Genomic DNA, 14,751 nt, shown 5'->3' with positions numbered 1-14,751 from the left:
AATGACACACAGCTTTGATAGCTATTCAACGGGCCCACCCTGTGTGTACAAGAAGCCGTTAAGACCAACGAGATGTCTGCATTCGTTACAGAAAGAAACAAAAGGAGGGGAAAGGAGAATGAGGAAAGTTAGAAACAGGCCCCATGGGAACCTGCCCGTCACCTCAGGCCCCTCACTCCAACCAGACGTGTCCCGCTGTGTGGCTTTACCTGTTAAGATGAGAATGATGATCACAGCAAATATGTCTGGGTTTTCGGCCAGCACTCCGGGGGCTTTCAGAGCCATGTGCGTCCTTGAGAACTCCCCGATGGGTTTGCCAATCAGCTCGTCAAACGTCGCGCTCCAGGCTCTCGCTACACTTGAAGTACCTGCCATGAAACAGACACACCAGAGGAAACTGAAGGAAAACAATGAAAAGTATTTGTCATCGGGCTCAACTTTGCAGCCTCCGTGCAGGGGTCACGGATGATGCGCTAGGACTCAGTGGTGGCAGCCGGACCCCGGTCTGTGCTAGCTCAGAAGTGAGGCTCGATTAGTGCCTGCAGTGAAGTGACAAGGCTGGGGAGCCTTCACGGGCCCGGAGAGAAACACTTTCCATCACAACCCAATATGGGCATGGGTACCATGTTCCAAATATACAACTGAATAATAAACAGTTCACAAACTAGTGCTATTAACCTTTCCACCTGAGAAGCACGCTGGTGATATTTATTCAACTCTATTTTATTTCATTATTAAAGAAATACTGGTGGCAAACCATGAAGTTGATTTCATGATCCACTCATGGGTTGTGGTGGGCAGCTTGAGACGTCTAGCTCAGGAAGCTTCTCTTCCAAGACCCTCCTGACAGCAAAGCTGAGGGTCCCCACCCACCAGGGAATGCTGTTCTCCCAGCAAGAGGGGACCAAGGACATCCACACGTGCTGACCCTCCCGTCAGCAACAGTCACGTGGTCACCCCAGAGCCAGCACAAGCCAGCTCTGCTATTCTGTGCCCAAACCTGGGCTCACACCAGGTCCCCAAGTGCCTGACCACAGACAGCCCAGCTCTTCTCCTCTCCGTACCACACCCCCCGCCATGAGGATCACAGACACAGCACCCCAAATGCCAATAACTGTTGACTGCATGCTCTCTCTTAACCTGAATAAAGTCACTGCTTTTCAAGGAAATGTTACTAAAATTCCAATATTCACATATAGCATTTTCCTTTACTTTCAAAGGGGGCCTTGCTGGTGACTGTGGTCTGGGTCATCCACACAATCTGCCCAGAGGAACTACAGAGATTCAATCTTGCTAGTGGGTCTCATACCAAGTATTTGTCCAACAACTCAAAAATTTAACCATGTTTCTTCATCCTCAGCATCCAGGCTATTATGAATTCTGTCCATCAAGGCCACAGTCCAGGGGAGGAAAATGGCCTCCTCCCCTCCCCGACAGAGGCCGGCTCACTTCTGATCAGGCTCTGAAGCCCACCGTGAAGGTGAGTGGGGCTGCCTGGCCTTCCTTCCTGGCCTCCCTCACTCCCCATCTTTGAAACCTAGCTTTAACAAAACTCATGTTTGCTGAGAAAAACTGCCCTTCCCCAAAATCTAAGGCTGAGAATCCCCCACAGTAACACATGCACGAGTCAGTCACACAAGCAAACAGCATTCTGGCAAAGAAGCTTTCATTTGTTGGTCTGGAAGCAGAGGGCGACTCCTGCTCAGGTTTTGTTTTATGCCCAGGCAGATCCTCTGGGAACATAACAGCCCATGTACAACAGCTACATTCCCGCTCAGAGACTTGAGCTTACATGAGCATTTGTGGTTATAAGTTTTAGTGTTGTACTGAAAAGAAAAAAAACAACATTATTATGAATTTTATTTTCAAACTTAGAAGCATAAGCTATGCTGGCAGTCATTAGGTACCACGGGCTCCGGGAAAGAAAGGGAAGGTGCTGCTCAGAGAGCTTGGCGGGAGCCCTCCGCCAGCTGGCCTGGGCAAGCAGCAGCAGGTGCCCCCACGGCCCTGGGGGCCTGCGTCCCAGCGGGCTGCACACAGTCCCCCATGTCATTCTCAGTATGGGGTACACAGGAGCGCACTGCGACCCGCTTACCACATCTTACTGTGTTTTGAAAATATTACAAAAAGCTTGCTGAAATATAAATGGAATGTTTAGTGGCTATTTACATTTCTACTTGTAGGAATTGGCCATTCATATCCTTTGGTTATTTTATATTCAGGTGTTTGTCTCTTTTAAGTTGATGTGTTCAACCTCGGTTGTAACCAAAACACAAATAACATCAAAAGAAACAATACCTTCTCAACTACCAAACTAAGAAGACTTTATATTTTGAGTGTTTTTGTTTGTTGGTTGTTTGTTTTTAATGCCGGTGCCCAGGGTCAGCAAGTATGTGAGAAAGGGGGCCCGTAGCCATCTGGAGGATCACAGGCAACATGGACCTTAAAAATACGCAAGCCCACTGACTACACATTCTGCTTCTTAGACTATTTTAAAGAAAAAAAATCATGGCTATGCCCAAAGACATTAAATGACATTAAACTGTTTATAACAATAATAACACAACTGGAAACAATCTAAATACCCCACAAGAACATCCAAAAAAGTATGCTACGTATATAAAACTATATAATGATATGCAGTCATTTAGAATATTACTATGGAAAAACCATTAATACCATGAAAAATGTTTACTATATATTGTGTTATAAATAAAGAGACATACTGGACAAAAAATATACATTTAAGTTGACAAAAATGTTAACAATAGTTAGAACCCTAAACTCTTATGAACAGAGATTGTCTTCTTCTCCCATTGTGTTCCTACTACCTAGCATAATGTCTGGCACAGAGGAGGGGCTCAATAAATATCTGTTGAAAGAATGAGTGAATGAATAACAATTTCTCTGGATTGTCAGATTGGGCAATGTCTACTTTCTGCATTGCACTTTTCTGTATTTCCCAAATTCTTCTGTATAAGTGCTATGTTTATTCTAATAATCAGTAATCAAAAATACTGAAAGGGACTACACTCCTTTTAAGTAGTAAGAACATCCCACTGAATCTACGTCTCTTATGTTCACAGGACTGACCTCCTTGTTGGCCTGGCTCATCCCCACTAACAGTCCACTGTACCTATCATTCAAAACAGGGGCACAGACCAGAAGGAGCAGTGATACCCCCGAGGCAGCCCCTGCCTTTCCTAATAAGGGAAAGGGAACGTGTACCATAGTCAAGGGAGGAGGCCAATCTTAGGGAGGAGCTAGACTCAGTCCACTCGGGGAGCAAAGGAGAGCGTGGCCTGCGGCTTGGAGGTGAGAACAGCAGAGGGGGAAGGGGGCAGGCTCCGGGCCTCCTGGGACATACCAATGATGTAGGAGAGGATTAAGTTCCAACCAGTGATGAAGGCCCAGAGCTCCCCGACCGTGACGTAGCTGTAGAGGTAGGCTGAGCCTGTCTTGGGGACCCGAGCGCCAAACTCGCCGTAGCAGAGGCCGGCCAGCACCGAGGCCAGCGCTGCAATCAGGAAGGAGATGACAATGGCGGGGCCCGCGTCCTCACGGGCCACAGCTCCAGCCAGGACATACACGCCAGCACCCAGCGTGCTGCCCACCCCCAGTGCCACCAGGTCGAAAGTGTTCAAGCAGCGAGACAGCCGGCTCTCCTCCCGGCTGCAGTCCACGACTTTCCTCCGCAGCATCTGATGCCCGATGTTGAGCAGAACTTTGCACCCCATTGTGCTGTTCAACTCTGCTAGAAAAAGAACGAAAGTGTTTATTATTGCCTTTCATCCCATTAACCCCCTCTTATCGCAACACAGACAGCCACCATGTCCTTTACTGTCATTGACGGCTAAAATAGTTTAAATCTCAGAATTCTACAACTGGTTGTCAGAACATCTGCCTGTGACTTCCACCCATCTCAGGCCTAACCAGCATAGACAGAACTGCCCGGGAGGCCAATACCCCCAGCGGCCTTGACTTTGAGGTCTCTGAGCTTCCACATTTATTGCAGCTCTTAAGGGAGAGCCTCCTATGGGCAGAAATTACACGGTATGAGAAATACAAATCAATGACATTGTTCTTGCCCACGATAATCATGCAATTCCCCAGAAAAAAACAAGATGTTATTCCAAGTATAATGTTATGGAAGGCAAACCCAACCATATTTTAATTATTAAAACCCAGAGGCCTTGAATAGCAATGGCAATGCTTTTTTAGACCTTTCTGGGATCCCCCTGAGGGTAAGAACCAAGCGGCTTCCACTTTTACCTTAACACAGAGTTAGGTCCAGAGCAGAAAAAATACTGAATTATTATAAGTCAGGGTTTTTGGTAACTGTTACTACTCCGGAAGCCCTTTTCTTCTGGACTAAAATGTTAGCGTAATGCGCTAGAGGATCCACTTCTGAGCACGAATCACGAGAGGGCTCCTGTTCACCAACAGCTTCGGTCAGCCAACCCGCGTCACCCGGAGCAAGCCGAGCACGGGCCCCAGGAGGAGTGCACACCACGGACCGCACCCCAGGCCAGCATTCCATTCACTGTCCGCCAATACACAGCCCAATCCTGCCTGGGCAGCTCATCCTGAGGGGGCCAGAATGCCAGTGCCCATACTCAAAGACGTGGAACAGAGCTCCCCAGCTGTAAGTAGCCTGCCCACATGACTTCCTTCCACAGAGGCCTGTGTGGAAAGGGCAGAAAAGAGTGCAGCACCTAACCAACACTACCTTGACCAGGGGCCACGATCCACAATGACAAACATTTGATTACGGGATGTGACAAGAAGGGCACTTGACCTCTGTGATCTTCCTCCCCAAACCCATAACCCCCATCTAATCATGAGAAAAATATCAGACAAATTGCAGATGGGGAATATTCTACAAAACACCTGACCAGTGCTCCTCAAGATGTCAGGACCTCAGGAACAAGGAAAGTCCAAGAAACTGTCACAAGCAAGAGGAGCCTGAGGAGACATGATAACTGAATGTCATATGCGATCCTGGATGGGATCCTGGAACAGAAAAAGGACCCCAAGGAAAACCATGGAAATCTAAATAAAGTACGGGCATTAGTCGTATGGGGACCAGGTCATTAGCGGTAACTGATCATCCACATTAATGTAGGGTGCTCGCAAAAGAGGAAGCTGGTGTGGAGTCTATGGGAACTCTCTGTACTATCCCTACAATTTTTCTGTAAGTCTAAAACTGTGCTGAACTAAAGAGTTTATTTTTTTAAAAAACAGCATGTGCAGAGAGAAGCTATCATGATTTTTGGCTACTGAGGTAGAAAAAAATATCACTGCTTTTTCATCTTGATCATCAATTGACCTAACCTTGCTACGATTAAGTCACTGGAAAACATAATAATCTAAATGGAGAATGGCAGATCTAGCAAAGTCCATACCTAGTCATCCAGAACACCTGACTGCCCACCCACACCTCGTGGCCTCAGCCACCCGGTACAGTGTGGTCTGGCACACCCCCCCCCCCCCCCCCGCCCCCAGACCCTGGCCAGGACCCTCTGTGTGGTCACACAGGAACTGGAGTGGGCCTCTCTGTACTTCATCTGACCGGCCAAGAGAAGACAAAAAAAAGCTTCTCAAGACTCAGAAGTTTTCAGCTAGGAATAACAGTCATGTGTTCCGATCTCCTCATTATAAGGATGAGGAAAAATAACTGGGAGAGCCAAGGGTCAAACCAGATCACGGAGCTCGGAAGGCACGGGGGCCCAAGTGCTCATTGAGGGCTCTGGCATTCCAGGTGGGAAGGAAATGATATCACTGTGCTGTAAGGTGGGGAGGAAGTGGGGAGGAAATGAGGAAAGACGACATTATTTGTGGAGCTGGAGGGCAGCAGGAAGACCCCCGACACGAGGGTGTGATAGGAGCAGAAAAGGGCAGCCGTTGTGAATGAGGGAAGAACAAGCACAGAGACCAGAGGCTCCCCAGTCTGCTTCAGGCCACAGACTGGCCTGCTTCCGGGGCGCCCCAGCGAGGCCATAAGTGATACCTGGGGCAAGATGAGGCTCGGAGTCACCTGCCGGGGCCCCAGGGCCTGCGGAAGGCCCCAGCACTGTTGAGAGAGGCGAGGGTATAATTCCTCCTGGAACTGCCTTTTCTTTTCTTCCTTACGGGATTTAACTGGAATTATTCAAGTCAGATTGTAAATCCTAACAAAGCTTTCAGGAAACAATGGCTTGGATAATGAGTTAAAGATGTAACATTTTAACGCAAACCCTTGGCAGAAAAGGCTATGCTAGGGGATGTGCAGAATCCCTGTAAAATCACTCCTCGACATCATTTTTGGCAGAGAGGGGAGTATTTTAAGTAGACAGGAATCTTATAGGGAAGCAGAGTGGGAAAGCTCCTTGTGACTCGCACTGTTTTCAACCTGACTGGTAAATGCCTCTGACATTTAGAGAGTGCCTACCTGCTCCCACCCCCTCTTGTGTGTAGTCTGGTTAAAGTAAGTGCATTCACTCTCCCAAACAGTAAAAGCCAGGGCAAGGCAAAGACAGTGCAATTAAAGAGCATCTTCTTTCCTCGGCTTCACAGAGTACAGCAACCCAAGGGCCCAGGAGGCTAGGTAGGATGAGCCATCTGCCTTCCTCTAAAAGACAAGACACAGTCTGTCCTGGGCTCTGTGAAGGGCCGGTCCATAATTTACACTCCTTTCTCAAAAGTTCACTGTTGTCTGGAGCAGAAGCAAAAGCTACTGGAGCCCAGACATGTGCCAGAAACACATTTCTGAGCCTCCTTAGAACAGAAGGCGAACGGGAGCCCAGTGATCACAGCAGGCCGAAATGACCCCCCAGGACGTGCAGGGCTGCGGTGGGCGGGCTGCAAAGGCCCATGTACCGTCAGCACTGGGTGGGCACGCGCCTGCCAGCCAAAAACCCGCTCCAAGAACTCACTCCCTAACACCGGAGGCTCAGCACCCTCTTCGAGGTAAGGGGCAGGTTACTGGATTCTGTAACTGTAGGTACAGATACTGGTTTTCAAACATGTGGAAAGGGAAGTCTTTGTTGAGTACAAAACGTGCCTAGCCAGGCACAGTTCATTTCTCTTAAATAGGCACACGGTGGCTCTCTGCTCTGGGGATAGTTCTGCGCCCCTTTGTCACCCCCAGCAGCCGGGGGGAAACGCTCTGTGAACCACTGCGGGGGGAGCACAGAATGGACTGTGACAGGAGACCAACTTCCCACTATTTTTACCTTGGTCACTTCTCTTTCCTTTTTTCTTTTTCAGTTTTTATTATTGTTTATTATCGAAGTGCAGTTGGCATACAACGTGATGCTAGTGCCTTGGTTACTGCTTGCTATCTGGGGGAAGGGCAGGCTCAGTTCCTTTGGAAGACGCTAGAACAATGATGCAGCCAAATGTTGCTGGGAGGCCTGGAGCGGACAGCCCAGGGAAGGCACATGTCTCCAGTGAGCTGTTTCTACTTTCCAGCAGGGTAGCTGAAAATGAGATACTCACCTCGTCCTGGGTTTAAGTTTAAGAAATAGTCAATATTCTCTCCGTTTCCTTAGAAGTGGCATAAAACTGTATTCTCCAAGTGGCATCAACTGTCAGGATTTTGAATCCATTATGCCACCACTTGTATTCATGCTGAAACCCCAAAGTTGGTCCTTCAACCAACCGTGAGACGAAAGAATACTCATCTGTGTAAAACTAATCTAACCGTTAGAATTCCCGCAATGGCAGGTTGTTACAGACTTCTTGCTGTTGGGGTTTATGCAGAAAGTTGCCACAATCGTTTTGAAAGCACTACCCGAAAATTAGGTTATCCTTTCTTATGGGGAGGAATCTGTACAATGATCAACACCTACACTAAATTCCACCAAAGCTCACTGATCTCACATCTATTTTGATGCCCTGTGCTCGACACAGCCAGGATTTATGGAAATGCATAAACCCACAGTCCCACCCCAGACAGCAGAGTGTCGGGGTGGGAAGAGGTAAGCACACATGACAGCTCCAAGAGCTGGGCCCACCAGGTGATGGAGCTCCAAAGGAGAAGGTCTAACTGGCCATCTCAAAGGCCACTTCAGGCTCCCCCCCGCCCCCCTCCCCCAGCTATCTGAAAGTAGAGCATTGCTATGGAACCCTTCACGAATGAAATGGTGTAAAGCAAAGAAACAACCATTAATTTATATGAAAAATTTGTTGAGCGTTCCCAGACCCAAAAAAATCACCTCTATTAGGCTTTTCTGACACCTTAGGACACATCTTGCTAAAGGATGGACCAAGTAAACGGAGATAAAGATGCCCACAGACACAGTTCAAAGCCCTGGTGGCTTGACGCTGAGATGCTGAGTGCATTCCTCAGGGAAGGAGCGTGGCTCTGGGCACTCTGGATTTGAGCAGACTCTAGAACAGCTCGCTGTAAAACAAATGCTGAACGCCATTTTAGCTTTTTGCCTTTTTTTTGTAAAAGCAAAAACTTCCAATTTCTTTCAGTTAATAAAAAACAGGTAGGTCTTTGTAATAGCAAAGTGGCATAATGCAAACCTTTAAAGAGTGTGGGACACCTGTACTTTCATGGGGAAAAGAGGCGTGACTGCACCAAGCAAGGACAGAGGCATAAAGTCCATAAGCCCACCTATGCATTTCCTTGCTTCCACTGGAAACCTCAGTTATAAAGATGCTTTATGCGCTTCTATCACAAGCCACAGGTAATGTGCTTCTCACCGGCAGCCGCAGGCACAAGATCCAGTGTGATCACCGACCCTCAGTGTCCACCCGACCTCTAGACCTCAGTGACTTTCACACTCTGGCCATATCAGAAAAAGCCCCAGGAGCCCTGCCGCCCAAGACCTGCCTCCTTCTACTGATTCCACAGGGCTAAATGCAGAAGGCTGCCAGAAGCCTCTGAGGTCCCATCAATAGCAATGTGTACAGCCCGACACATGGCCATAAGCTCTAAGTCTGCACAGCAGAGCAGAGTTGGTGGACAGAGGGGAGCAGAAGGAGGCAGGAAAGCAGAGGTTCTGCCTCTCAGTCTTGACTTCCAAGCCACAGAGGGACAGGCCCCGGAGGAGGCCATGGGGACCCACCTCAGATGCATGCCCACCAGGGCAGGACAGCTTTCCGACCAGGGAACAACAAACTACTCCGAGAGCTTCCAAAGCAGAAATGGCAAAGAGCAAGGCAAACAGGGATGGAGATACCGACCATGAGCACAGCAAGGGCCTCTCAGCCAGGCAAGAAGCACTAAGGCGCAGGGAGCCAGGCTCATGGTGGCTGTGAGTGGTGCCACCACCCCTCAAGCTCACGCCTCACAGAGGCCCAAGCAAATCATCCAGGGGGCTGCGAGCGGACAATGCCAGACTCCTCAAAGAACGAGAACAAGATCTGTCATGTGCAAAGCTGTTGCCGAAATGGTATGCAGGCAGGAAAGTGTTTTCAACAGCTTTAATGTCCTGGGAAAATATCAAGTAAAAAAGCACATTTTCTTATCCCAATGAGCATGTAGGCGAGGGGGAGGGGTATGTAAAGTACCAACACACTGAGATTATCTTTCAGATTACGGGCTGTTTTCTTCTTTTCTATATTTGTCATAATATCTGTAATGAGATGCGTTAACTTTTTAAAGTAGAAAACAAATAGTAATAATTAATAACAACTAACATTTTGGGACATCAGCCAAATGAAAGATCCCTTAGATAAAATATTTCATTTAATCTTCACACCACCTTATCTATCCGGCAATACTCTGCATTCCAGAAATAAGGAAACCCAACATTACTAGAACTCTGTCATTCTCAACCCTGGGTGTGCAAGAGAATCACGTGGGAAGACTTTTTAAATGAATGATGCCCAGCCCACTACAAACCAAGTCATTTCGGTGACTTTTTCCCAGGTAACTTGCCCAAGAGCACGTAGCCAGTGAGAGACGGAGTCGGGGCTCGAACCCAAGTCTTCCTGCCCCAAAGCCTTGCACCGTCCTCTGAAGCGGGATCTGCAGGTTTGGAGAACAGGCACCGAGGGTGTGGAGAGCTTGTACAGGAAAGAAGCAGGGACAGGGGGCAGGGCTGACTGGCGGAGGGAAGGGTCTCTGTGTGTCCCACCAGGAGAGCGGCATCCGAACCCTCCTCTGTCCCCCAGCACACAGAGGGCACTGGGCAGTATTCACAGGACCATATCCTACATAGCACCCACAGTGGACACTTGGTGTTAACCGGCTGACTTCAATTTAGGAAGCTGACAGGAAACGGACCTTCATCTTAGGTAATCACCACCATTACCATCAACAACTTATGAGGGTCTCTCTCTATCAAAGGAGATTTTGTTAGCTGAATAGTTAATGGTCTGAGTTATTAAAGAGTACGTTTCTGTTTCTCTAAATGAATAGAAATGTAGAAAGTCATCAGTGGGGTTAAAATCCAACCTAAGCAACATACTCTTATCTACAAAGCCTTGAAACAGTTCCCATTTTCCTCCCAGATACCTTCTGTCACGGGGTGTGCTCTGTCCCCACCTCCCATCTCGCCCTGAGGGACAGCTTCCCCACTCCACAGTGGGACAGCTTGAGTACCTGCGCCCCTCAGCCTGGGGTTTTGTAAGGCCCAAGTTCATTATCTTTAAGTCAGTGTTTGGGGTTCTCAGTTTCCACGTCTAAGACGAGACAGTACTGCTGTCCCATCATTGCAGGGTACATGTGAGGGTCAAATGAGACAATGCATTAAAGGAACACACTGAGAAGCCAAATGCGTTACTCTTCCAACGCAAAGAGCTGCTATTATTGCCACACCAGTAGGCACTAATTTCTTTTTCAAAATCTCCATTTGCAATCTGTTTGTCAGTTGTCTCTGCTTGCCGGTAGCCGAAGGCAGGCAATCCCCATCAGCAAAGGGTTCCCGTCGCTAGGGCTATCTTTAACCGAAGGCTTTGCCACAGATCCTGCTGTCTACTTAGCTATACTCAGATCGTTTCAATATTGTTTATTCAAATTGAAGAATGATATCAGGAAGAAGAAGCCAGGGAAGAACTACTAAGCACGTTTTCACAAAAACCAGATACCCAGCTACAATCTAGAAATGCTCCTCCTTAAGCCAGCAGATTGTGGTTAGACAGTAGTTATGTCTCTGGATGGCGTCTCCATCACTAGGGAAGGCTGTGCTTTATCAGGACAGATGCCCTGGCCCTGTGTATAGAAATGCATTACAACAAAAACATGCATTCTATCAGGAGCTCAGAGCTCCTCTGACACATGCCTTTAATCATACTTACTTTTGCAGTATGTAACGAAAATGTTCTATATCTGGAATCTGAAGCCAAGTGATCTACAAACTCTGTGGGCAGGTCCAGGGGAGCCCTGTCATTGCCTCTCCAGTACAGTGTTGATTAACCAGAACCAAACAGGAGCCTGGTCCGAAGGAGTGGGAGATTTCATAAAGTCAGCATCATATGAACTGTTAAGCACTTCATTTGGGCCTTAAAAACTGTTACACATTTGGCTCTCAAATAGAAAAGAAATATCTTAAATAAAGTTCCCCTAAGATTAGAATTCAGACTTACTACCACAACATTGCTTCTTTAATTCTCTAGGCCTCTAAAGTATCCTGAAAGACAGAGTTTTCTATGGCTCCTTCCAGAACCGTCCTCTTTCAAAAAGCACAAGGAGCTAACATCTGGACCTAGAGCAAAGCAGAGGATTCCACATAAAACTGATCTAACTTTCACTGCACACTCACAGATCAATTATTTTTTCATTTACTAATGCATTCACTCAACAAACCCAGGCAGTTCATGGATTTAGACCCCAAGCTCCAGTAAATTTCCACGCTTCCCCATCTTCCCACGGTCACAAGCAACTGTGTGAAAAAACCTGGAATTTCTAGAAAATGTACTGGTTCCAAGGTAGACAAAGAAACTGTGAAAAATCAGGTCCAACTCCCTGAACTGAGCTGGAGAACAGACTAGACTCACAGAGGGCTGGGGTCCACTGGAAACAACCAATATTCTACACCAGCTTCTCGACAGAAACACACTCAAGTTCATTTCATCCCCATCAGAGACCAACAACAGCAATTGTTACTCCCCTCAGGAGAATAAGAGTGGAGTTTAGACAGCAGGTTATATATATATGTGTGTATATATATATATATATATATATATATATATATATATACATACACATATAGTATGTCCTGGTGGAGCCAGGATTTGAACCTAGGTCATCAGATTCCAGAAACCCTACTCTATGCCAGGTGCCAAACGGACTCAACTTCAACCAAACTTATTCTCCCTGCTGCCGACAATTCTTAATGTGTCACCTGGTCCTACAAATAAAAGACTCACAAGGTTAAATGACAATTCCTCTGTAAAAATTAAGTCAATTAGTTATTCACACAGTGAAGTAAATTAGCATAATCCACCCCCTTTCCTCCAGCCTCTGGCCAAGACCCACGGGCTTTGAGGTAATAGGAGCTTTATTTGGGACTGAGGAAAGGTGAGTAGTTTGGGTTGCAGGGCCCAACCAAGACTTCAGGGAGAGTTCGGGAAAGCATACAGACAGCAAGGCTTAGAAAAGTATGTGGAAGAAAGAGCAGGCCAAAGCAGATGGATTAGACATTATGTTGGAGATACTTCATCCCTGATAAAAGCAGGGAGAAAGTGTCAAAAAAAAAAAAAACATGAAAGAGCATCCCTGGGAAATAATAACAACATACTGAATATGAGCTTAGATAAAAAATGGTCTGGAAGGGAAACTGAAGTAGTTGTCTCTAAACAGGTGATTATGGACATTTTTTATTTTCTGCATTTTGACAATTTTTTCTATGAGTGTGGACTGCTTCTGAGTTAAAGGGAAGGAAATATTCTAATAAAACCAACAAACAAGTGGAAAAAAAGCAAGGCATAAAGGTCCAAAGACAAGTTAAATCCATGTCAAGAGTCTATTTGGGAGATGTGGATAACTGAGTACATGGGATTTCATTATGCTTTCTCCCTACATTTGTGCACATTTGGAAATTTCCAAAAGTGAATGTGAAAAGAAAGGAATTCGCTCAGGGCTGACCCAGGAAACAAAGAAGAAATTCTTCCACAACCTGTAGCAACGCCCACCCCCGGGACCAGAACAGCACCTCCAGTGCTATAAGCCGTGGACACATATTAAATAGTCTTTTATGCAGCATTAGGTTGAACCATATGAAATTGTCAATACTCAGCTATTTCTTTTTTCACATTAACATTCTTAGTTTATTGATCCTCTCATGAAAAATCTGCACAATCACCACAGATAAAGCCACTGCAGCATCTTTAGTCCTTCTGGTGTCCAATCTCCAGCTCACTTTTTGCCAGCACCAACATTGGCTTTTGCAGTCCCCCTGACTTTCTTCATTCTGTTCTTGCGTTCCTTTCGCTGTTTTCTTGATGTCTTTTTCTTCTCATACAGGCCATGTCTTGCAAGTCTGTGTTTGGGTTCATTTTTCTTTGCATAATCCAAGGAATCATAAATCATGCCAAAGCCGGTTGTCGTGCCGCCACCAAAATGGGTTCTGAATCCAAACACAAATATGACATCTGGTGTGGTCTTGTACATTTTGGCTAGTTTTTCCCGAATTTCTGTCTTAGGTACTGTTGCCTTTCCAGGGTGAAGAACATCAATGACCATCTGTTTCCGCTGAAGTAGTCGGTTATCATGAACTTCCTGGTCCGGATAGTTACTGTGTCGTTCATGATGGCGGCCAAGCTTCAAGCAGCCGGGGAGGAAAAGACAGCCACGAGTAAAGGATTTGTCATAGGCAGACCTGGTCGTACCTCTTACCACCAGCCTTGTTCCTACACATTCTCTGAGCCTAAGTCTGTATCACATTTGGGGAATTAGACTGAAACCGGAAAAGGCAACGAGGGTTCCAAATAAGAGATTTGGGGGGGGGGAAGTGATTCGGAGGTTCTTCAGAAGCTGGTAGCAGCTGAAAGAGAGACACCTGTAGGCGTGAGTGTTTTGGGGCATGTTTTGCGTACCCATGAGGGACACGAGTCTGTCTTGGGGTTCACCTGTCACAGCTGAGGTGACCTGGGAGGGAAGGCACAGGCCCGCTGAACCGCCCAGGACGCACGTCAGACTACCCGGGGGAAGCGGGGTGAGCGCAGTGAAGCAGGAGGGCAGGACATTTACAAGAGTCTTGAATGGCCAGCCGAGCGTTTTACACTCGGACGTGTAATTTTTCAGCGAAGGAAGGCCATCACAAAAATATTATCTTGGGAGGACCGATCTGGTCTTGTTGTCAAGGACAGATTGGAGGACAGCACTGGGACAGCTGACTGCTCGTGGCTCAGCCTTCTTTCTTTGAGGAGCAAATCAATTACGTTTGCCTTTGAGCATGGTATTTTAATCTGACTAATAAAGCACTTCTGCACAAGCAAAGGCTCTAATCTTTCACATTTACCTGCCATTTGCTCCTGGTCTCAGCTTCCTCCTCAAAGAGCCCGAGATACACAGACTCCACACACCCACAGTTACCATGGGAATTATCTATGTGGTATATATCATGCACAAATAATCCCTCAGCAGGAAATGCCACATTTTATGGTCGGTTTCCTGTAAACGATACTTTACCGGTAGCCAAAATCTCAAGCCCTCATCCCAAAGAGAAAAGCATGTAAACATTGAAAGAAACGTCGCAGCCTCCTCGTGGGGTCGGCCACCTTACCTGTTGAAGTCCATACCTGTTGCACTCATCTACCTTATGTAATATACTTGGAGGAAACCCCCTGGTATGTGTGGCCAGAACAGCCTCT

At 46.9% G+C, this 14,751-nt stretch overlaps 1 protein-coding gene and 1 pseudogene across 4 annotated transcripts in view; both read right to left on the bottom strand.

The window, feature by feature from the left end:
• SLC7A1 (solute carrier family 7 member 1) overlaps positions 1-14,751 on the bottom strand; it is an 86,156-nt gene that overhangs the window by 30,111 nt on the left and 41,294 nt on the right. For 3 of the 4 annotated variants that reach the window (XM_032403266.1, XM_032403265.1, XM_032403262.1), the window contains 2 exons: positions 3,368-3,751; positions 210-368 (listed from right to left, as the gene is read on the bottom strand). In XM_032403266.1, the coding sequence (XP_032259157.1) occupies positions 210-368; positions 3,368-3,737 (529 nt within the window). In that variant the 5' untranslated portion in view covers positions 3,738-3,751. Of the gene's footprint in view, positions 1-209; positions 369-3,367; positions 3,755-14,751 lie in introns of all 4 variants that reach the window. The other variant, XM_032403264.1, reaches the window with a different exon arrangement.
• On the bottom strand, positions 13,200-13,701 carry LOC116631750 (annotated as a pseudogene).

The sequence above is a fragment of the Phoca vitulina genome, unplaced genomic scaffold (genome assembly GCF_004348235.1).
Source record: "Phoca vitulina isolate PV1807 unplaced genomic scaffold, GSC_HSeal_1.0 scaffold5, whole genome shotgun sequence".
Taxonomy (NCBI): domain Eukaryota; kingdom Metazoa; phylum Chordata; class Mammalia; order Carnivora; family Phocidae; genus Phoca; species Phoca vitulina.
This window is presented reverse-complemented; position numbering and strand designations above follow the sequence as displayed.